General features: G+C 40.8%; 1 protein-coding gene across 1 annotated transcript in view; it reads right to left on the bottom strand.

Moving 5' to 3' along the window:
- The window catches only part of LOC120990737 (saccharopine dehydrogenase-like oxidoreductase), a 44,417-nt gene that overhangs the window by 5,760 nt on the left and 13,985 nt on the right, over nt 1–24,672 (bottom strand). The window contains exon 2 of the mRNA XM_040419645.1: nt 24,083–24,213. Within this exon, the coding sequence (XP_040275579.1) occupies nt 24,083–24,213 (131 nt within the window). The remainder of the gene's footprint in view (nt 1–24,082; nt 24,214–24,672) is intronic.

The raw sequence follows: 24,672 nt of genomic DNA, 5'->3' as shown, positions 1-24,672 counted from the left end.
CATATCTAATGAACATCACTGGACACAGTTAGTTGATTCTATACAAACAGAAATTGGTCGCTGAGCATGTCTTGTACTCCTGATGATCCAGCAGTGGCAGGAGAAACCCGTCGAGTGAATTAGATGTAAACGATCTAGTGACATTTATATCAATACTTATTTAGGTACCAGAGAATAGTCCTAATAAGATCAATAATTATCTAGACCACTGGATTCTGAATGATACCCAGTCAGGTTGGATGCAAGGACTTTGCAGTCCTTCTGACTAGTGATGGATGAACATCTGCCGGGGCGGTTCTCGAAACGTGATCGCGCGAACGTGATCAAATGTTCGCGAACCACAAGTTTGCGGCGGGTCCCATTGATTTTAATGGCAGGCGAACCTGAAAAACCTTCAGCTCATATTTGAAGTGCACAAATAGTCCCACAACATGGACAGTGACATACCAGATGTATTATTCGAATTTGGTATCTCCATTCATTTTTGTTTTCAATGCGAAATATCGGCAATATAATTTTCGCGTACGCGCATGCGCAAATGCACTATACAATACCCAAATGCACTATAAAGAAAGTATATTGGTATATAACACCCCGCTTCAATCAGTTTTTTTGGGGGACGACTGTTATATCACACCAGTAGAAATTATTTGTTCCAATAACGCTTGTCCCTCTATATACCTGCAGTATCGCAGCAGAACCGCACACAACTGCCGCACAATACAAATGCACCATAATATACTTTCTAACATAGAAAGTATATTATAACATTGTACAAGGAAGGCAATCCATTAGAATATACATGAAGATAAAACATAACCTTTAATAATTTTACTATGAGGGTCCATTCACACGTCCGTAAGTGTTTTGTGGATCCGCAAAATACGGACACCGGCAATGTGCATTCCGCAATTTGTGGACCGCACATCGCCTGCACTATAAAAGAAAATGCCTAATCTTGTCTGCAATTGCGGACAAGAATAGGACATGTTCTATTTTTTTGCCGAAACGAAAGTACAGATTCGGAAGTGCGGATCCGCGGATGCGGACAGCACATTCCGGCCCCATTGAAAATGAATGGGTCTGCACCCGTTCCGCAAAATTGCGGAATGGATGCGGACCCATTTTGCCGCCGTGTGAATGGAAAAAATATCCCTCAAAATAATAAATAAATGAAATTATTAAAGTTAACCAAAAAGCATAGATGTGGTAGGCAATAATAAGTGCTCGGCGGCACTAAATCAGGTGCTTGGCGGCACCAAATCAGAAACCATATGTCCTACCACAATCCGGGGGGGGTTCCAGTGCACATCCATGAATCCCGGAGGGAAAGCAAAAAACATCCATCCCTGGGCTAGATGATGATGTGGTATTGAAGGACAGGGTGGACAAAGAACTGTCCCTGATATTGCCCTACAGGGGGGTGCTATTCTGGCCCTGATTGCCCAACCACAGACCACCCGCCCTGATAAGAGCGACCCCGTCCGGAACCTTACCCTATATAAAAATGGCCCTAGTATGCCCCTAGCCCCTAGGCCCCTGACTTCCAGGTGATCACTATATAGATCTATGTATTTTTGACTCATTATAAAAGTATATTATAAGTATATCGCACCCCTCTGTGTATCACACATATTGATAGCACACCTATACTAGTGCTTAAAAGGACTTTTGTGGCCCTATTAGCTAGCGTTTGGTGTCCCTAACAGCCTGTCCCTGCTCCACACAGCAACCTCTCCCTACACTGGCAAAACACTGAATGTAAAATGGCGGCCAGATCGGGTTTATTTATAAGGTAGGGGGTATGTCCATGTGCTGAAACGTCTCAATTGGCTGTCCTGTACCACCTGATGGATGTGTCATGGGTCAAAGTTCTTCATAATGTAAAAGAATAAGGCGGGCACAAATTTCTCCATATGTTCGCATGTTCGGCGAATCGCGAACACGCAAAGTTCGCCGCGAAACGACTGCCAGGCGAACCGCAAGGCCATCTCTAGTGCCAAGTCCTGCTGGAAAATGAAGTCACCATCTCCATAAAGCTTGTCTGCAGAAGGAAGCATGAACTGCTCCAAAATCTCCTGGTAGACGGCTGTGTTGACTCTGGACTTAACCGCCTCACGTCCGCCCATAGGATATAAACGTCCTATGGGTGGACGTCTATTTCTGACAGCACGTTTTAAAACGTCCTGTCAGAAATAGCAGCTGCACGCTAATCGTGCAGCTGCTGATCGGGTTGCCCGCTGTCAGTGACAGCAGGGCAACCCTAAGACAAGGCAGGGACAGTGCCCAGGTGTCCCTGCCTTCACGATCGCTGCAGACACAGCGCTCACCGAGCGCTGTGTCTGCAGAGCAGGAAGCGCTGTGCGCTTCCTGTTCCGGCCCGGCGGTCATGTGACCGCCGTGACCGGAGTGTGCAGGAGCTGTGTGAGGTCTCTCAGAGACCTCGATCAGCCCTGCTGTGAGGCTGTACAGCGCAGGATTGCTGCTGTACAGCCTCTATAGGGGTGCATTTGTCCTGTAACTGGGGCTACTATCTCAGCCCCAGTTACAGGAGAAATCAACTGTGAAAAAAAAAGAAAAAGTGAAGCAAATGTCCCCCAGAGGTCTTGTATGACCTTATGGGGGACGAAAAGTGTAAAAAAAAATAAAAAAAATAAAGGGTTGAAAAAATAAAATAAAATAAAGTTTCACATGTAAAAAAAAAAAAAGTTCCCAAGTTAGGAATAAAAAAAAAAATTAAAATAGAAAAAATAAAGTAAAATAGACATATTTAGTATTGCCGCGTCCGTAAAAACCAGCTCTATAAAAATATCACATGACCTAACCCCTCAGATGAACACCATAAAAAATAAATAAAAAAAACTGTGTCAAAACAAGCAATTTTTGTCACCTTGCATCACAAAAGGTGCAACACCAAGTGATCAAAAACGCGTATGTCCCACAAAATGGTACCAATAAAACCGTCACCTCATCCCGCAAAAAATGAGCCCCTACATAAGAAAATCTCTCAAAAAATAAAAAAAACTATAGCTCTTAGAACATGGAGACACTAAAACATAATTTTTTTGGTTTCAAAAATGCTATTATTGTGTTAAAGTGAAACAAATAAAAAAAAGTATACATATTAGGTATTGCCGCGTCCGTAAAAACCAGCTCTATAAAAATATCACATGACCTAACCCCTCGGGTGAACACCGTAAAAAAAAAAAAAAAAAAACTGTGTCAAAACAAGCAATTTTTGTCACCTTGCATCACAAAAGGTGCAACACCAAGTGATCAAAAACGCGTATGTCCCACAAAATGGTACCAATAAAACCGTCACCTCATCCCGCAAAAAATGAGCCCCTACATAAGAAAATCTCTCAAAAAATAAAAAAAACTATAGCTCTCAGAACATGGACACATTAAAACATAATTTTTTGGTTTCAAAAATGCTATTATTGTGTAAAACTTTAATAAATGAGAAAAAGTATACATATTAGGTATCGCCACGTCCGTAACAATCTGCTCTATAAAAATGTCACTTGACTGAACCCCTAAGGTGAACGCTGTAAAAATAAATAAATAGAAACTGTGCTAAAACAACCAATTTTTTGGTCACCTTGCCCCATAAAGTGTTATATTGAATGATCAAAAAATCATATGTACCCAAAAATAGTACTAATAAAACTGGCACCTTATCCCCTAGTTTCCAAAATGGGGTCACTTCTTGGGAGTTTCTACTGTAAGGGTGCATCAGGGGGCTTCAAATGGGACATGGCATCTAAAAACCATGTGGAGTTCCTTTCCTTCTGCGCCCTGCCGTGTGCCCATACAGCAGTTTACGACCACATGTGGGGTGTTTCTGTAAACCGCAGAATCTGGGTAATAAATATTGAGTTTTGTTTGGCTGTTAACCATCGATGTGTTAGAGAAAAAAATTGATTAAAATGGAAAATCTGCCAAAAAAGTGAAATTTAAAAATTTGATCTCCATTTTCCTTTAATTCTTGTGGAACGCCTAAAGGGTTAACAAAGTTTGTAAAATCGGTTTTGAATACCTTGAGGGGTGTAGTTTCTACAATGGGGTCATTTATGGGGGTATCCACTATGTAGGCCCCACAAAGTGACTTCAGACCTGAACTGGTCCTTATAAAGTGGGTTTTGGCAATTTTCTTAAAAATTTGAAGAATTGCTTCTAAACTTCTAAGCCTTCTAACGTCCTAAAAAAATAAAATGACATTTCCAAAATGATGCCAACATAAAGTAGACATATGGGGAATGTTAAATAATAAATATTTTATGAGGTATCACTTTCTGTTTTAAATGCAGAGAAATTGAAATTTAGAAAATTGCGATTTTTTTGAAATTTTTGGGTAAATTTGGGATTTTTTCATAAATAAAGGTGAAATATTTTGACTCAAATTTATGACTATCATGAAGTACAATGTGTCACGAGAAAACAATCTCTGAATGACTTGGATAAATAAAGGCGTTCCAAAGTTATTACCACATAAAGTGAGATATGTCCGTTTTGCAAAATTTGGCCTGGTCAGGAAGGGGGCAAAGGGCCCAGATGGGAAGTGGTTAATGAAGCACCTTGGACCAACACCGGCAGATGACATGGCTCCCCAAATCAATACAGACTATGGAAACTTCACACTGGACTTCAAGCATCTTGCATTGTGTGCCTCTCCATTCTCTATTGTTGTTCAGGAGAGGCCTGACAAGAGGAATACAACATTTGAAGCCCATGTCCAGTATCTGTCTGTGTGTGGTGGCTCTTGATGCACTAACGCCAGCCTCAGTCCACTCCTTATGAAAGTCCTCAACACTTTTGAATGGCCTTTTCCTGAAAATCCTCTCCAGGCTGCGGTCATCCCTGTTGCTTGTGCACCATTTTCTTCCACACTTGTCTCTTCCACAGAACGTTCTATTAATGTGCTTTGATACAGCACTTTGGGAACATCCAACTTCTTTTGCAATTACCTTTTAAATCTTTCCCTCCTAAGGGTCCATTCACATGTCCGCAAAAGGTTCTGCATCCGTTCCGCAATATCAGGAATGGGTGTGGACCCATTCATTCTCTATGAGGCCGGAAGAGATGCGGAGAGTACACTATGTGCTCTCCGCATTTCCAGAGCGCGGCCCTGAACTTCCGGGCCGCGGCTCCCCCAAAAAATAGAACATGTCCTATTCTTGTCCGCAATTGCGGACAAGAATAGGCAGTTCTATGGGGGGTGCCGGACGGGTGTATTGCGGATCCGCAATACACTACGGTCGTGTGAACGGACCCTTATGGAGGGTGTCTATGATGGTTTTCAGCACAACTGTCAGGTCAGCAGTCTTTCCCATGATTGTGATTCCTACTGAACCAGACTCAGAGACAATTTAAAGGCTCAGGTACCCTTTGCTCAGGTGTTATGGATTAATTAGCTGACTAGAGTGTGACACTTTAAGCCTAGAATATTGAACCTTTTCACAATATTCTAATTTTCTGAGATTGTGACTTTGGGGTTTCATAAGCTGTAAGCCATAATCATCCAAATTATAACAAATAAAGGCTTGAAATATCTCGCTTTGCATGTAATGAGTCTATCTCTTATGTTAGTTTCACCTTTTAAGTAGCATTACTGAAATAAATGAATTTTTGAACAATATTATAATTTTTTGAGTTTTACCTGTATTTGCACTGCTGTCAGCTGTCACACATAGATAGACCCATCTCCTGGGTTGGCACTATTCTTTTTGAATAAAAACTCCTTCTCCTTGGATATAGTGCCTCTTTTAGGACATATCTTGGTTATTTTATTAAAAAATGTCCTGTGGTCAGACACTGGAAGGAGAAAACTTCTCCAGAAATAGGTGAGGTAATTGCTACACTTAACACCACTTGTCAATGTGAGAAACTTTTAGCTTACAGTGTATTTAGGAAGCCGAGGGTAGATAGGATTTGGAAACTGTGGGTAGAACACCCTTAATACTTACCTTGGGGGCGTGGCCTGACCGGCGATGTAGACAGACGCGTGGCGCGGAGCTCCTGGACATACTCCTGAGATCTATCTTTTGCCTTGTGTAGATAAGACGCGACACTCGTGTCTATTTAGACTATGGTGCTGGTTGTGCTGGCTTCCCAGCCAGAATCATACATTGAAAGAAAAAACAACCGCACTCAATCCAAGAACTATTGTTCCGGTTTGTTTATTTTTGTGGCAACTTCACCAATTTGTGACGTTTCGGTCATAAGACCTTTATCAAACACAAGTTGCCGTAAAGAAGAAATGTGGAAGGAGTAAAAGCTAATAGTGTATCCACACCCATATAGAGCGTCTATATGGGTGTGGATACACCATTAGCTTTTACTCCTTCCACATTTCTTCTTTACGGCAACTTGTGTTTGATAAAGGTCTTATGACCGAAACGTCACAAATTGGTGAAGTTGCCACAAAAATAAACAAACCGGAACAATAGTTCTTGGATTGAGTGCGGTTGTTTTTTCTTTCAATCTATCTTTTACCTGTCACCTACCTGACTCTATTGGAGACCGATACAGTTCAGGAACCTCCCCAGACATTGGTCACCTGTCTGGAGGCACCATGACCCGCCAACAGTCTAAGGCTACTTTCACACTTGCGTTCGGGGTTCCGCTTGTGAGCTCCGTTTGAAGGCTCTCACAAGTGGCCCCAAACGGATCCGTACAGCCCCAATGCATTCTGAGTGGATGCGGATCCACTCAGAATGCCTCAGTCTGGCACCGTTTGGCCTCCGTTCCCCTCAGCAGGCGGACACCCGAACGCAGCTTGCATCGTTCGGGTGTTCGCCTGGCCGTGCGGAGCCAAACGGATCCGTCCAGACTTACAATGTAAGTCAATGGGGACGGATCCGTTTGACGTTGACACAATATGGTGCAATTTCAAACGGATCCGTCCCCCATTGACTTTCAATGCAAAGTCAGGACGGATCCGTCAGACTAACTTTTAGACTTAGATTTTTTTCTGAAATATAAGGCAGACGGATCCGTTCTGAACGGATCCCATCGTTTGCATTATAGGAGCGGATCCGTCTGTGCAGATACCAGACGGATCCGCTCCGAACGCAAGTGTGAAAGTAGCCTTAGGAGAAGGAGGTAAAGGAGAGCGGCATGGACACGCCGAACAAACAAAATACTTACCTTGATCGCTCTTTTTCTGTAATATTAAGATCGGAGACAGGTTGTTGTTGTTCCAGCGGCTCTGTTTTTGTTTTGTATTCTTTATTACATGATACATGCTATACTGCTACTCATCTACTATTATTACACTATATGAAAATCCAATAAAAACTATAGAGCCAGAAAAATGTAACATACGCCATCTGTTTGTTTTTGTTTTTTCCCCTCATTTCTTTGTCTGGCTCACTGAGATGGCCGCACATGCTCAGTTTCATTGTTCAATAGCCTCCTGACCTGTGATATGGATAGAGCTGAGAAATGCCCCCTGAACTGCAGCAGAAAAGACACCCCCTTTGAGCTGTAAACTTGATATAAATCTAGCTTTGTTAGAAAGAGATTGTCATGTACTACATGATGTCTGATTTTAATTTTTTTACATTAGTTATGGGATAATCCCTTTAATGACTGCCCACTGTTGACAGTGGTTTTGCAGGTCCTCTGTCTGCAGCAACGACTTTGGGCATCTCTGCAGTTGAGGGAGATAAAAGGCTGCTGGAGCACTCCTGTGCCAAGAACCGGCTTCTAGTAACAGCCTGTGTGCTTAACGCAGGCTTTGCTTCACAGACAGGGTGGGAGGAAGCTCCAATCCTGACTGTTAACCCTTTAATCACGCCACAGTCCATTCTGCAGCATGATCAGAGCAAACTTCTCCAGCGATTGTGCCATCGGGTCTCCCAGTAATCCAATCAGAGACTGGGGGCGCGTTCTGCAGCCCTGAGAACCTATAAAGGACTCCAGGAATGTCTGCTCAGTAAGCCCGTTGTTACAGCACACTAGTATTGCCCTAACAGCAGCTTGTGTCATACTGACACAGAGCATTAGGTATAAGCATACAGGAGAATGCTAATACATAGGTCTGAAATAAAGTAATAAAATAGTAATTCCATAATGGTATTCTTTAAAAAAAATGTATAAATGTAATACAATTAATTAGTGTAAAATACATTTTGTTGCATATACAGTAAAAAAAAAATACAAAATATATATTCAGGTAATAACCTGAAGAATTTAATTATCGGTTATTTAGTGTGAAACATGAATTGCGCAAAACATAAATTAAAAAAAGCCAAATTGCCCTTTATTCTATATTTCCGCAGTAAAAAAAAGTACATAATATTACACCATAATTTATGTGTTCCCGAACACCAAAAAACAATAACATTTCTTCAGCATAAAACAAGGCCACAGACAGCCACGTCAATAAAAAAATTAAAATAAAAGTTATGGCTGCTTAAATGCAGAGAGGAAAGAACAAAAAAAACCTTTGCTGGTCATTAATGCTTTTCAAGGCTTTTCATGCTATTAAAGGTCTGTCCCAACTTCCCCCCTTACATTCTGTCCACTCATAACCCACACTTTTGACTAATAAATTACTGGAGGTTCTGAAATCTGAACCAAAGGATGAAGGTAGGGGTGTAGCTAAAGGCTCATGGGCCCTAGTAGAATCTATTGTATTACACTGACAGCCTTATGTCAGTGTACTTCAAAAGATTTTAGGACTCTAAGGCCCCTTGTACACAGGTATCACAGATTTTGTCTATCTTCATTCAGCAGGACCTGCTCTGACGTCACTGCGCTCACCACGTGGTGAGCGCGATGACGTCAGCGCAGGTCATTTTGCAGGTCCTGCAAGAAGAAGAAAGAAGACGATAACGGCTGAGCGATCAAGTGGATGAGGTGAGTAATTTTTTAATTATTTTTTAACCCTCAAGGGACATTTTACTTAGCATTCTGTATTAAAGAATGCTTTTATTTTCCATTATAACCATGTTATAATGGAAAATAATAAAGTGAATGGACCTCATCCCTATTGCATACGTACTTGCTTGCGGATGCAATGCGATTTTCACACAGCCCCATTCCCTTTTATGGGGCCTGCATTGCGTGAAAAACGCAGAATATATAACATGCTGTGATTTTCACGCACAAGTGATGCGTGAAAAACATCACTCATGAACACAGCCCCATTGAAATGAATGGGTCAGGATTCAGTGTGGGTGCAATGCGTTCACTCGCCCGTGTAAAAGGGGCCTAAGGCTGCGTTCACACGGGCGAGATTTCCGCGCGGGTGCAATGCGGTAGGTGAACGCATTGCACCCGCACTGAATCCCGACCCATTCATTTCTATGGGGCTGTTCAGATGAGCGGTTATTTTTACACATCACTTGTGCGTTGCATGAAAATCGCAGCATGCTCTATATTCTGCGTTTTTCACGCAACGCAGGCCCCATAGAAGTGAATGGGGTTGCGTGAAAATCGCAAGCATCCACAAGCAAGTGCGGATGCGGTGCAATTTTCACGCACGGTTGCTAGGAGACGATCGGGATGGAGACCCGATCATTATTATTTTCCCTTATAACATGGTTATAAGGGAAAATAATAGCATTCTGAACACAGAATGCATAGTAAAACAGCGCTGGAGGGGTTAAAATTTTTTTACAAATAATTTAACTCACCTTAGTCCACCTGATAACGCAGACCGGCATCTCCTTCTGTCTCCTTTGCTGAACAGGACCTGTGGTGAGCATTCATTACACGAACAGGACCTTTGGTGACGTCACTCTGGTCATCACATGATCTTTTACCATGGTGATGGATCATGTGATGACCGGAGTGACGTCACCAAAGGTCCTGTTCATGTAATGAATGCTCACCACAGGCCCTGTTCAGCAAAGGAGACAGAAGGAGATGCCGGTTTGCGCGATCAAGTGGACTAAGGTGAGTTTATTTTTTTTTAACCCCTCCAGTGCTGTTTTACTATGCATTCTGTATTCAGAATGCTATTATTTTCCCTTATAACCATGTTATAAGGGAAAATAATACAATCTACAGAACACTGATCCCAAACCCGAACTTCTGTGGGTACCAAACATGCGCGATTTTTCTCACGCGAGTGCAAAACGCATTACAATGTTTTGCACTCGCGCGGAAAAATTGCGGGTGTTCCCGTAACGCACCCGCACATTTTCCCACAACGCCCGTGTGAACCCAGCCTAAGGGTTACAGAGCATTATAAATCAGTAGGAGTCAGAGGAGTGGAGGCCAAAACGGGACCTGTCACTGACACACGCTGCGAGTTTATCACATTGAACTCGCTTGTGTGTGTCTGGCCTTAAAGACAGGAATATTTGTATAAACTGGCCAACGTTTCGGTCTTATCACAAAGACCTTGCTCACGGCCTTAGATTCGGAGGCATATTGTGTGGTGGATGGCGCCATTCACCACACAATATGCCTCCGAAACTAAGGCCATGAGCAAGGTCTTGTGATAAGACTGAAACGTTGGCCAGTTTATACAATTAATTCCTGGATGGACAAAAAATAAAAAAGCATAATTGATTCAACCATATATAACGAGTGCCGTGGTTTATTCCCACTATATTGATCTTAACTACCATTGAGCACCGTACTGAAGAACCAGAGGAGTGCCGTCCAATCAACTCTAAACACTGGCCTTAAAGACATACTTGGAAAACATTACATACAGTTGCAAGAAAAAGTATGTGAACCCTTTCGAATGATATGGATTTCTGCACAAATTGGTCATAAAATGTGATCTGATCTTCATCTAAGTCACAACAATAGACAATCACAGTCTGCTTAAACTAATAACACACAAAGAATTAAATGTTACCATGTTTTTATTGAACACACCATGTAAACATTCACAGTGCAGGTGGAAAAAGTATGTGAACCCCTAGACTAATGACAGCTCAAAGAGCTAATTGGAGTGAGGTGTCAGTCAACTGGAGTCCAATCAATGAGATGAGATTGGAGGTGTTGGTTACAGCTGCCCTGCTCTATAAAAACATACACCAGTTCTGGGTTTGCTTTTCACAAGGAGCATTGCCTGATGTGAATGATGCCTCTCACAAAAGAGCTCTCAGAAGACCTACGATTAAGAATTGTTGACTTGCATAAAGCTGGAAAGAGTTATAAAAGTATCTCAAAAAGCCTTGCTGTTCATCAGGCCACGGTAAGACAAATTGTCTATAAATGGAGAAAGTTCAGCACTGCTGCTACTCTCCCTAGGAGTGGCCGTCCTGTAAAGATGACTGCAAAAGCACAGCGCAGACTACTCAATGAGGTGAAAAAGAATCCTAGAGTGTCAGCTAAAGACTTACAAAAGTCTCTGGCATATGCTAACATCCCTGTTAGTGAATCTACGATATGTAAAACACTAAACAAGAATTGATTTCATGGGAGGATACCACAGAGGAAGCCACTGCTGTCAAAAAAAAACCCATTGCTGCACGTTTAAAGTTTGCGCAAGAGCACCTGGATGTTCCACAGTAGTACTGGCAAAATATTCTATGGACAGATGAAACCAAAGTTGAGTTGTTTGGAAGAAACACACAACACTATGTGTGGAGAAAAAGAGGCACAGCACACCAACATCAAAACCTCATCCCAACTGTGAAGTATGGTGGTGGGGGCATCATGGTTTGGGGCTGCTTTGCTGCATCAGGGCCTGGACGAATTACTATCATCGAAGGAAAAATGAATTCCCAAGTTTATCAAGACATTTTGTAGAACTTAAGGCTATCTGTCCACCAGCTGAAGCTCAACAGAAGATGGGTGTTGCAACAGGACAACGACCCAAAGCATAAAAGTAAATCAACAACAGAATGGCCTAAACAGAAGAAAATACACCTTCTGGAGTGGCCCAGTCAGAGTCCTGACCTCAACCCGATTGAGATGCTGTGGCATGACCTCAAGAAAGCGATTCACACCAGACATCCCTAGAATATTGCTGAACTGAAACAGTTCTGTAAAGAGGAATGGTCAAGAATTACTCCTGACCGTTGTGCACATCTGATCTGCAACTACAGGAAATGTTTGGTTGAAGTTATTGCTGCCAAAGGAGGTTCAACCAGTTATTAAATCCAAGGGTTCACATACTTTTTCCACCTGCACTGTGAATGTTTACATGGTGTGCTCAATAAAAACATGGTAACATTAAATTCTTTGTGTGTTATTAGTTTAAGCAGACTGTGATTGTCTATTGTTGTAACTTAAATGAAGATCAGATCACATTTTATGACCAATTTGTACAGAAATCCATATCATTCCAAAGGGTTTACATACTTTTTCTTGCAACTGTACATGTCACGAGGGTGTCTAGAGCCACGTCTGACTCCGTTATACCCGGGATCAGGAAGTCGCAGCGGGTGGCTGCGCGCTCTATATCTAAAGATCACGCTGTTACTCAATGGTAGCTCTCTGTGTTTGCCTTGCAATCCTTTTTGTCTCACTCAGGGATCCGTAGCTTCTTCTCCTCAGCTGTTTCTTGTCCGACACTCCCAACCTCTTTATATTCCCCTCTCCCACTTCTCTGGTTGCCAAATATAGAGCTTCCTGCCTGGACTCCTATACTGACCCACTGGAGCTGTGTAGCTGTTATTCCTGGTTGTCGTACCAGACCATTACCCTCCAGATCCCTGTTGGTCTTTTGTTGTCCGCTGTTGTCGCCCACCTGGAATTATATGTTTCGTCAGTATTGTCTGTCCTCTCCCTGGTGTTTCCCTTTAGTGTTAGTGGTGCGGACTAGCGTTCCCACCGCCCTATTCACTACTTAGGGCTCATCTTAAGGAAAGCCAGGGTTTAGGCACGTGATCGGCGTACGGATGAAAAACCCATCTAGGGACGTCAGGGCAGTCAGGTGCCAGCCTCAAGGTGAGTTAGGGGTCACCATCTTTCCCTCTCCCTTCCCTCATCTTTTCCCTCCCTTTGCGTCACGTATGTGATCGGCATGCCGGTCGTGAAATAAAACATATTAGGTAATACAGCAATACATATCTCTTACATCTAGTGACATCTCCTCTGATGTATAAGTTCTTTCCTCATCTTCTCCATTCAAATCAGACTGCCATGATAAATTCTTTCAGCCATCTCTTGTCTGCAGATTTTGACAAACAGACATCTTAGTTTCCTACTTTCCACATCTTCCTCCCCACCTTCTGAACACCCCATCCTGTGCCCACAGTGCTCCCCAATAATATACTGCAGAAACAGTCCCCCTGAAAATACTTGTACCACACAGATAGTGCCCACTTCAATCATTTTTGGCGCAGTACCGTAAAAAATAATTGTGCCCAGCAAATCGTGTCCCTGACACTAATAATGCCATAAAAATAGTGTACCCCAAAAATAATGGTGCTTAGTGTTAGTAGTGCCCCAATAGTAATAATGCCCCCACTGTGCCCATACTAGTAATGATGATCCCCATGGTCCACCAATAGTAATACTTCTCTTTATAATGTGCACAAGTACAAAAAATGCCCCCTTATAATGTGCACCATTTCAAAAAATGATACCTTATAATGTGCACCAATATAAAAAATTCCCCCTTATACAATATACAGTGGATGCCAGACAAAAAAAATACCCCACTCATAATGTGCTCCAGTACAAAAAATACCCCTTATAATGTGTGCCAGCACAAAAAACAAAATCCAAAATACAGGGTTCTGTTCACTACCACCCCACAAATCATTACCCCACACGTTATTTGAAGCATTAAATTAGGCCATTAACCCCTTCAAGACTGAGGGATTTTCTGGAGCCATAACTTTTTTTTTCTTTTCTGTTTGCATACCCATATGAGGGCTTGTTTTTTGTGTGGGGAAAACTGTACTTTCTAATGGCACCATTTAATATTGCATACAATGTAGTGGGAAGCTGGAAAATTCCAGATCGGGTGGCAACGCAATTCCGCCATAGTTTTATAGATTTTGTTTTTAAAGCGTTCTGTATGCTGTAAAACTGACCTGTTAACTTCATTCTCTTGGTCAGTACAATTGCAGCGATACCATGTTTTTATAGTTTTAATATAACATTTTTGAAAAAAATGTATATATAAAAAAAACTTTGTATCGCCATTTTCTGACCCCCATACATTTGTTATGTTTACATCTACAGAGTTGTGTGAGGGCTCATTTTTTGCAGACGATCTGTAAATGATACTGTTTTGGAGTGTTTCTATTCAAATGTTTCGGGGAGATTAAACAGCGAAAAAACTGTTTTCTTCCCATGACGGCATTCACCGTACTTGATAAATAAGTTTATATTTTAATACTATTGGTGTTTTGAGAGAGTGGTGCAAATTATCTTTATTTTTTATAGTTTATTTTTCAATTTTTACATTTTTTTTACACTTAAGTCTTTTTAGGGGACTTGAACATGCGATTGTTTACCCCTTAAGGACCCTGCCATATTTCACCTTAAGGACCAGGCCATTTTTTGCAAATCTGACATGTGTCAATTTATGTGGTTATAACTTTAAAACGCTTTTACTTATCCAGGCCATTCTGAGATTGTTTTCTCGTCACATATTGTAATTCATGGCAGTGGTAAAATTGAGTCAAAAAATGTATTTTTTTTTAATAAAAAATACCAAAATTACCAAAAATTTGCAAATTTCCAAAATTCGATTTCTCTACTTTTATAATAGATAGTAATACCTAAAAAAATAGTTATTACTTTACATTTCCCATATGTCTACTACATGTTTGGATCATTTTGTGAATGCCATTTTATTTTTGGGGGGACGTTAGAAGGTTTAGAGGTTTAGAAGCAAATCTTGAAATTTTTCAGAAAATTTACAAAACCCACTTTTTAAGGACCAGTTCAGGTCTGAAGTCACTTTGTGAGGCTTACATAATAGAAACCACCCAAAAATGACCCCATTTTAGAAACTACACCCCTCAAGGTATTCCAAACTGATTTTACAAACTTTGTTAACCTTTTAGGTGTTCCACAAGAATTAATGGAAAATGGAGACGAAATTTCAGAATTTCACTTTTTTCGCAGATTTTCCATTTTAATAATTTTTTTGCTACTAACAAAGCAAGGGTTAACAGCTAAACAAAACTCAATATTTATAGCCCTGATTCTTTAGTTTACAGAAACACTCCATATGTGGTCATAAACTTCTGTATGGGCACACGGCATTGCGCAGAAGGAAATTTTGGAATTTTGCTGGACTGTTTTTTTGACACCATGTCCCATTTGAAGCCCCCCGATGCACCTCTAGAGTAGAAACTCCAAAAAAGTGACCCCATTTTGGAAACTATGGGATAAGGTGGCAGTTTTTTTGGTACTATTTTAGGGTACATATGATTTTTGGTTGCTCTATATTTTTGTGAGGCAAGGTAACAAGAAATAGTTGTATTGGCACCGTTTTTATTTTTTATTTACAACATTCACCTGACAGGTTAGATCATGTGGTATGTTTATAGTGCAGGTTGTTCCGGACGCGACAATACCAAATATGACTACTTTTTTGGGTTGTTTGTTTCAGTTTTACATAACAAAGCATTTTTGAAACAAAAAGATTTGTTTAGTGTCTGCACATTCTGAAATCCGTAGTTTTATTTATTTTTGGGCGACTGTCTTGTGCAGGAACTAATTTTTTTCGGGATGAAATAACGGTTTGATTGGTACTATTATAGGGTGCATATGACTTTTTGATCGCTTGCTATTACACTTTTTGTGATGTAAGGTGACAAAAAAATGGCTTTTTGTTACCGTTTTTATTCAATTTTTTTTACGGTATTCACCTGAGGGGTTAGGTCATGGGATATTTTTATAGAGCAGGTTATTACGGATTGTCTTAAGTAGGGTATCATTTTTTTTGCGGAATTAGATGTCAGTTTGATTGGCACAATTTTGGGGTGCGTATGACTTTTTGATCGCTTGCTATTACACATTTTGTGATGTAAGGTGACAAAAAATGGCTTTTTTGACAGTTTTTTTTAACGGTATTCACCTGAGGGGTTATGTCATGAGATATTTTTACAGAGCAGGTTATTACGGATGTGGCGATACCTAATATGTCTTTTTTTGATTTATGTAACTTTTACACAATGATTTCATTTTTGAGACAAAAAAAATCATGTTTTAGTGTCCCCATAGTCTGAGAGCAATAGTTTTTTCAGTTTTTGGGCGATTGTCTTAGGTAGGGTATCATTTTTGCGGGATGAGATGCCGGTTTGATTGGCACTATTTTGGGGTGCGTATGACTTTTTAATCGCTTGCTATTACACTTTTTGTGATGTAAGGTGACCAAAAAATTGCTTTTTTGACACCGTTTTTCATTTTTTTCTTTATGGTATTCATCTGAGGGGTTACGTCATGTGATATTTTTATATAGCAGGTTGTTACAGGCGCGTCAATACCTAATATGTATACTTTTTTTATTTACTTAAGTTTTACACAATAACAGCATTTTTTAAACCAAAAAAATGATGTTTTAGTGTCTCCATATTCTGAGCCATAGTTTTTTTTCACTTTACTTTAGGTCCCACTCTGGGACTTCAACTTTTGGGGGTCTGATCCCCTTTACAATGCTTGACAATACTTCTGAGAAGCTCTTTTTATACCCAATCATGTTGCCAATTGACCTAATTAGTGTTAATTGGTCTTCCAGCTCTTCGTTATGCTCAAATTTACTTTTTCCAGCCTCTTATTGCTACTTGTCCCAACTTTTTTGGGATTTGTTGACACCGTGAAAATTGGAATCAACATATTTTTCCTTTAAAATTATACATTTACTCGGATTAAACGTTTGATCTGTCATCTACGTTCTATTACAAATAAAATATTGACATTTGCCATCTCCACATCATTGCATTCAGTTTTCATTCACAATTTGTTTAGTGTCCCAACTTTTTTGGAATCCGGTTTGTAATTCCACATGTGTTGATTCATAGTTTTGATGCCTTCATAGTCATGAAAATAAAGAAAACTCTTTGAATGAGAAGGTGTGTCCAAACTTTTGGTCTGTACTGTACATGTACTTCTCTTGTCCCTAAGTCACAGTTAGAGATGACGTACATGTACGTCATTGGTCCTTAAGGGGTTAAAGGGATTTTTTGGGTGTTTTTTACCGATGATGTGTCCTCTGTGGATCTGAGACCTGGGACCCACACCGATCAGCTGTTTGAGAAGGCAGCGGTGCTCACAGTAGCGCCATGCCCTTCTCCAGCTCTTTCTAGGCCATGTGACATCATATTCATCGGTCACATGGCTTAGATCAGTGGTGGCGAACCTTTGGTACGGGTGCCAGAGGTGGCACTCAGAACCCTGTAAAAAGTCCATGGTGTACCAATATGCCTTAGGCCTCTTTCACATAGGCGTCATGTTTTTGGCCCGGATAAGATGCGGGTGCGTCGTGGGAAAATGCGTGATTTTTCCGCGCGAGTGCAAAACATTGTAATGTGTTTTGGACGCTCGTGACAAAAATCGGCATGTTTGGTACCCAAACCCGAACTTCTTCACATAAGTTCGGGTTTGGGTTAGGTGTTGTGTAGATTGTATTATTTTCCCTTATAACATGGTTATAAGGGAAAATAATAGCATTCTGAATACAAAATGCTTAGTACAATAGGGCTGGAGGGGTTAAAAAAAAAAAAAAAAAATTTAACTCACCTTAATCCACTTGTTCGCGCAGCCCGGCTTCTCTTGTGTCTTATTCTTTGAGGAATAGGACCTTTGATGACGTCACTGCGCTCATCACATGGTCCATCACATGATCTTTGGATTATGTGACGGACCATGTGATGGGCGTAGTGACGCGAACAAGTGGATTAAGGTGAGTTAAATTATATATTTTTTTAACCCCTCCAGCCCTATTGTACTATGCATTCTGTTTTAAGAATGCTACTATTCTCCCTTGCTTGCGGATGCTTGCGATTTTCACGCAGCCCCATTAACTTCTATGGGGCCTGCGTTGCGTGGAAAACGCACAAAGAGGAGCATGCTGCGATTTTCACGCAACGCACAAGTGATACGTGAAAATCACTGCTCATCTGCACAGTCCCATAGAAATGAATGAGTCCGGATTTAGTGCGGGTGCAATGCGTTCACCTCACGCATTGCACTCGCGTGGAAATCTTGCACGTGTAAAAGGGGTCTTAGACTTTTCCTGCTATTTACCAGCGCAGGGCGCACTATGAACAGCACGAGCAGTGCACTGAATGTATGCAGGCTGTTATAACTAAATGATAAAGTAAATGGAAGATATACTATATTGGTATTCAGGTTAAATTGTTGTTGTGTGCACTTTACAATAAATGAGTTTTGGGTTGCAGTTTGGGCACTCAGTCTCTAAAAGGTTCGCCATCACTGGCCTAGGTGCAGCTCAGCCCCATTGAAGTGAATAGGGGTTGAGCGCCAATACCAAGCACAGCCGCTATACAATATACAGTGCTATGCTTGGTTTGCTGAGAGAAGTCCACAGCACTACTGCAAGAATCAGTGCCTTCTCAAACAGCTGATCGGTGATGAACCCCCATCGATCAGATGCTAACTGGTGCGGACTTGTCATAGACCCTACAGGGAATTTTCCAAGTGGGCAGATACCCATAGGGGCCACCCGTGCCCTCTTCCCTGTTGCTGGCCGGATACGTACTAGCGGGGAACTATAGGGGTCATTATTAGATAAAGTCCAGCCAGCATACTGAAGGTAGGGCTGTCTTGGTGCTGTAGCCCAAGGGCAGAATGTGGCAGCTATTGATGGCCTCCACAAAGGGACAGCTTCTGGGGAGGTATTTTGTGCTGCACTGTGGTATTTGGTTCTGTGGGATGGTATTCTGTTCTGCATTATGGTATTACTGACCCTGCCAACTTGTATTGGTCTCATCTACTTGTGTTGCCCCACTTTCTGTCAATTTAGAACCACCTACAACATTGGGGCCATTTTTAGAAGATTTTTTTCCAGGGCCACTTTAAGTTACCAGTCCACCCCTGGATACTGATGACCTATCCTCTGGATAGTATAACACTCCCAGAAAGCTCTTTAAGAATTACCACTGCAGCCTATGTGAGTTTCATTATGTTTCTATGGGACCCCGTATGTGGCAGGGCTCCATAAAAGCAATCGTTGTGGTAGCATCACATCCTTCAGAGGGCTTGAGGCTACTTCAGCAAACTATGTTGATATTGGTGGCTGTTAGGGCCCAATAAGTCCCTGGTCTTCTCCGGGCCCACTCAGCACTGTCCTGACTGTGTACAGCGTCAGGACGTAGTGCACGCTATAACTTGACGCTGTGCAATGTCAGATCACAGTGCAGCATGGGCTGAGAGAAAACCAGGAACCTGTAAGTGCAGCTGGATGTGCATATTGGAGGCGCCGTCCGGAGCATTAAAGATAAAACTGGGGGTCTGAACATCATATAGTACATGACAATCTTTCTAACAAAGCTAGAAAGGGAGTGTCTTTTCTGCAGTTACTAAGGGGGGCTTGTCCATGCTCCAACGGAAATACAATGCAGAAAGCACACGGTGTGCTGTATTTTTTTGCGAACCCATAAAAATGAATGGGTTGTGTGCAAAAATTGTGGATCAGATGCGGACCAAAAATACGGTCGTGTGAATGGGGCCTAAGGACCAAGCCACATTTTTCAAATCTGTGTCACTTTATGTGGTAAAAATTTTGCAATGCTTTTACTCATCCAGGCCATTCTGAGAATGTTTTCTTGTGACACATTGTACTTCATGTTAGTGGTTAATTTGAGTTGATATGTTTTAACTTTGTTTATAAGAAAAATTAACAATTTAAGGAAAATTTGGAAAAATGTTCAAAATCAGATTTTCTCTACCTTTAAGGGTACTTTCACACTAGCGTTTTTCTTTTCCGGCGCTGAGTTCCGTCCTAGGGGCTCAAATCCGGAAAAGAACTGATCAGTTTTATCCCCATGCATTCTGAATGGAGAGTCAGTCCTTCAGGATGCATCAGGATGTCTCCAGTTCAGTCTTTTTGACTGATCAGGCTTTTCAGAAAAACGTAGCATGCAGTATTTTTACCTCCGGCCAAAAAGCCTGAACACTTTGACTGAACGCCGGATCAGGCCTTTTTCCCATTGACTTGCATTAACGCCGGATCTGGCACTGTGTGTTCAGTCAAAACGGATCCGGCTTTTGCATGTTAAACCCGAAAAATGTGAAAAAAAAGTTAAAGTCCATAAATGGCGGATCCGTTTTTTCCAATGCATTTTTTCATTGTGATCAAAATCCTGATCAGGATTCAAATGTAATCCGTTTTCACACGTTTTTCCGGATCCGGCGGGCAGTTCCGGTGTCGGAATTGAACGCCGGATTAAAACAACGCTAGTGTGAAAGTAGCCTAAGAAAGATAGTTATTACTTAACATTCCCCATGTCCATTTCCTGTTGGCATCATTTTGTAAATGTCATTTTATTTGAGGCTCCACAATGTTTTTTGTAGCTGGTCTCCCTAAGATCAGCTATTGCTTTGCTTGAGTAGTTTCCAAGGCATTGCTCCCGGTGATTTTTGTTTAGTTTGTAGAATATACTTGAGGGAGTGGCACCTTCAAGTGTGAATGCGCTTCTATTTTATCCTGGGAGTAGCATTCTTTTGCACTTTTGCCCTTCCTATCAAACAGACCGCCTTGATTAAGGTGGTACATATACAGTAGCTGTGCTTGCTCCTCCTTTCATCGGTTGCTGGTTGCACATAGAGGTGACTAGGAGCAGCACACTATATGTGCAGAGTCTGCTTTCCTGAACATAAATGCCCAATGGCATAGGTAGGTTTAGAGTAGGACCTGCCTGACTGAGACCACCTTGGCGCTGGGTAGGTGGGCACAGATGTGTTTTGATTAAAATATATTGTATATATCAGAATATAGTCCATATATAATCCTTGCATCTACTCCACACTGATGAGGGGCAACACCCCGAAAAAGCTGTCTGTGGATGGATAACTGGCTTAGGTCTTCACCTGTCACATCCTGGTGAGAGTCATCTGAATGCACGTGATGCTGCGCTGCGCTGGGACCCATAGTGCAGAGTGGCAGGAAGTTAGACAAAAATAAACAGAGCTGTAAACAGTGTGTGGAGTACCATCAGAGCGAAAATACCTTAAAACATATCGGGGGACCTAGAATCAGCTGTTAACAGTGAGTACACTTAAAAAATAAAAATAAATGGATCCCGGACAACCCCTTTAAATGAGGCTCCACGGTGGTTTTTGTAGCTGGTCTCCCTAAGATCAGCTATTGCTTTGCTTGATTTTATTTTTTAGGGCGTTAGAAGCAATTTTTTTGAATTTTCAAGAAAATTTCAAAAACAGACTTTAGAACCAATTCAGTTCTGAAGTCACTTTGTGGGGCTTACATAGTAGAAACCACCCATAATGACCCCATTTTAGAAACTATACCTTTCAATTTATTCAAAACTGAAATTCAAACATTTGTTAACCCTTTACGTGTTCCACAGGAATTAGAGGAAAATGGGGGTGAAATTAAAAAATTTCACTTTCACAGATTTTCCATTTTAATCCATTTTCCTGTAACATAGCAAAGGTTAACAGCAAAACAAACCTCAAAATGTATTAGGCTACTTTCACAGCTTGTTGCAGTTTTTGTCCGGCCTCCTCTCTGCATGTTTGCCATGCTGCGGCCGGACCTCTGGCCCGTCCCCATTATAGTGAAGGGGGCTGAAGAGGACTTCCGGCGGCACACATGGGCTAGCGTTAGTACGGATCTGGCAGGCTGTTCCCCTGCTGGAGTGTGAAAGTAGCCTTACCCTGATTCTGCAGTTTACAGAAACTCCCCCCATATGTGGTCATAAACTGCAGGCACACTACAGGGCTCAGAAGGGAATGAGCGCCATATGGTTTTTGAATGGCAGATTTTGCTGAAATGGTTTTTGGCGCCATGTCGCATTTGAAGAGACATTGTGGTATCCCTACAGTCAAAACCTCTTTTAAGTTACCCCATTTTGGAAATTACACTCCACAAAGAATATTTTAAGCTGTGTAGTGAGCACTTTGACCCAACAGGCATATCATAGAATTTATAAACACCTGGCTGTCACTTTAGACCCAAATTTTTCATTTTCACAAGAAGCAAAAGAAGAAAATCCGCTTCAATTTGTTACCCATTTTCTCCTGAATATGGAAACACGCCATAAGTGGTCGTAAATAGTGATGAGCGGGAGGTGCCATATTCGATTTCGCGATATTTCGCGAATATTCGATTGAATATTCTATTATATTTGTTGAAATCGAATATTCGTCATTATTCTATTTATTGCGAATAATATGCGATTTAATTATTAGCATATTGCGATTTTCTTTTAACTGTATAAGGCAACTTTCTTATTGGTTGTCTATTTAGAATATTGACAATTTTTTTTTCCAATCTGTACAGTTTTTCGCATACTCCTCCCCGACAAGCATCCCCGTCACCATGGGAACGCCTGTAAAATACCATCGGATCTGAGTTTTCCCTGAGATCGTGAAAACTCAGTTCCGATGGTATATTCTAACCTACAGGCGTTCCCATGGTGACGGGGACGCTTGTCGGGGAGGAGTATGCCAAAGTGGAATAACAGTACGGATTGAAAAAAAACAAAGACTGATATTCTAAATAACAAATATATTCACCATATTGCTATTGTCATATTGCTATAACTTCGTTTTTTAGAATATTCTTCATATTCGTCATATTCTAAAACACAAAGTTATAGCAATATAGTGAATATTCGTGAAATACACAATTTAGCTAATATAGTGCTATAGTATTTCTTTTTGTTATAGTGTAAATTTTTTCCAAATCTGAACTTCAGAAGAGACAAAAAAAAATTGACTATAAAAAAAAGATTATAGCACTATATTAGCTAAATCTCAGTCTATATGTGTATTTTACGAATATTCGCTATATTGCTATAACTTCGTTTTTTAGAATATTCGTAATATTCTAAAACAAGAATATATAGCAATATAGTGAATATTCGTAAAATACACATATAGACTGCAATATAGCTAATATAGTGCTATAATCTTTTTTTATAGTCAAATTTTTTTTGTCTCTTCTGAAGTTCAGATTTGGAAAAAATTTACACTATAACAAAAAAAAATACTATAGCACTATATTAGCTAAATTGTGTATTTCACGAATATTCACTATATTGCTAAAACTTCGTGTTTTAGAATATGACGAATATTTTAAAAAACGAAGTTAGAGCAATATAGCGAATATATTAGTTATTTAGAATATTCATCTTTTTTTTTTCCAATCTGTACGGTCGTTCGCATACTCCTCCCCGACAAGCGTCCCCATCACCATGGGAACGCCTGTGGGTTAGACTATACCATCGGATCTGAGTTCACGATCTCAGGCAAAACTCTGATCCGATTGTATTTTCTAACCCACAGGTGTTCCCATGGTGACAGGGACGCTTGTCGGGGAGGAGTATGTGAACGACCGTACAGATTGGAAAAAAAAAGACGAATATTCTAAATAACTAATATATTCCCTATATTGCTATATATTAGTTTTTTAGAATATTCGTCATTTTATTTTCCATATGAAAACATGATTCTTTCCTGCTTAAGTTGCTTGTGGGCCAATGACTCATTGACCCACAAGAAAGAAGCAGGGAGGAATCATGTTTTTAGATGTAAAAAAATTCTGAATATTCGATATAGCGAATATATAGCACTATATTCGTAATATTCGCGAATTTGCGATATTCGCCATTAATATTCGTTATTCGAATAGTCGCGCTCAACACTAGTCATAAACTGCTGAATGGGCATAGCTTTTGGAGGCAGATTTTGCTGAAATGGTTTTTGTCACATTTGAAGAGACCCTGAGGTGCCCCTACAGTGGAAACCCCTCATAAGTAATCCCATTTTGGAAACTACACTCCCTAAGGAATTTTTCAAGCAGTGCAGACAGCATTTTGACCCCACAGGGTTTTTTCAGACCAATAGTGCATGATGCCTTATCTGGCCCTTCTTTCATGAAATTAAGTAAACGGGCTTCATACTCACACAGGAGACTTTGCTGCATAACAAAGAAAATAAATGCACCCGGTTCTACAATTATGCACTAAATAAAGCTTTACATAAATAAGTGACTTACCTTCTTTTTAGCTTTTTACCAATAACAGGAAGTGGCTTGAGTGCTAATTGCTTCCTTAGATTCTCCACATTTCCCTGATCTGCGGCTCCATGAACAGCAGACTGCCAGGTGCCTTCATGAATATAAGCACCCTATATAACACACCAAGAATGACAACATATACGTGGTGGGGTGAATCATGGAGCCCTAGCCTTAATTTGCTACATCATGGGCCCAACTGATGGAACTTCACTTTAGAATAGTTATCTATATATAGGCACACAAGAAAACTGATATGTGATACAGCTACGTGATTTTATTGCAAAATTAAGTGGTCATTAGCTGCCACAGCACAGCTAGTTAAATGGGTTATCCCACAAAATGGATCACTATGCATGGAATAGGTGATTTAATATAAAGTATTGCAATATACATGCAATAAAGATAATAAGCATGTACATTACATTTTCCTCTCTGCTAGTGCCCCCTGCTGTTTCTCCTGCATTCACTGGTGGACTAGACATGCTCAGTAGCTTCCCTGCTCCTTTCCTACTCAGTACTGCTGTAGGATTCTCATATGAACACTGCATAACATAGTGCTATTTATTAGT

This window comes from Bufo bufo, chromosome 2, assembly GCF_905171765.1.
Source record: "Bufo bufo chromosome 2, aBufBuf1.1, whole genome shotgun sequence".
NCBI lineage: Eukaryota > Metazoa > Chordata > Amphibia > Anura > Bufonidae > Bufo > Bufo bufo.
This window is presented reverse-complemented; position numbering and strand designations above follow the sequence as displayed.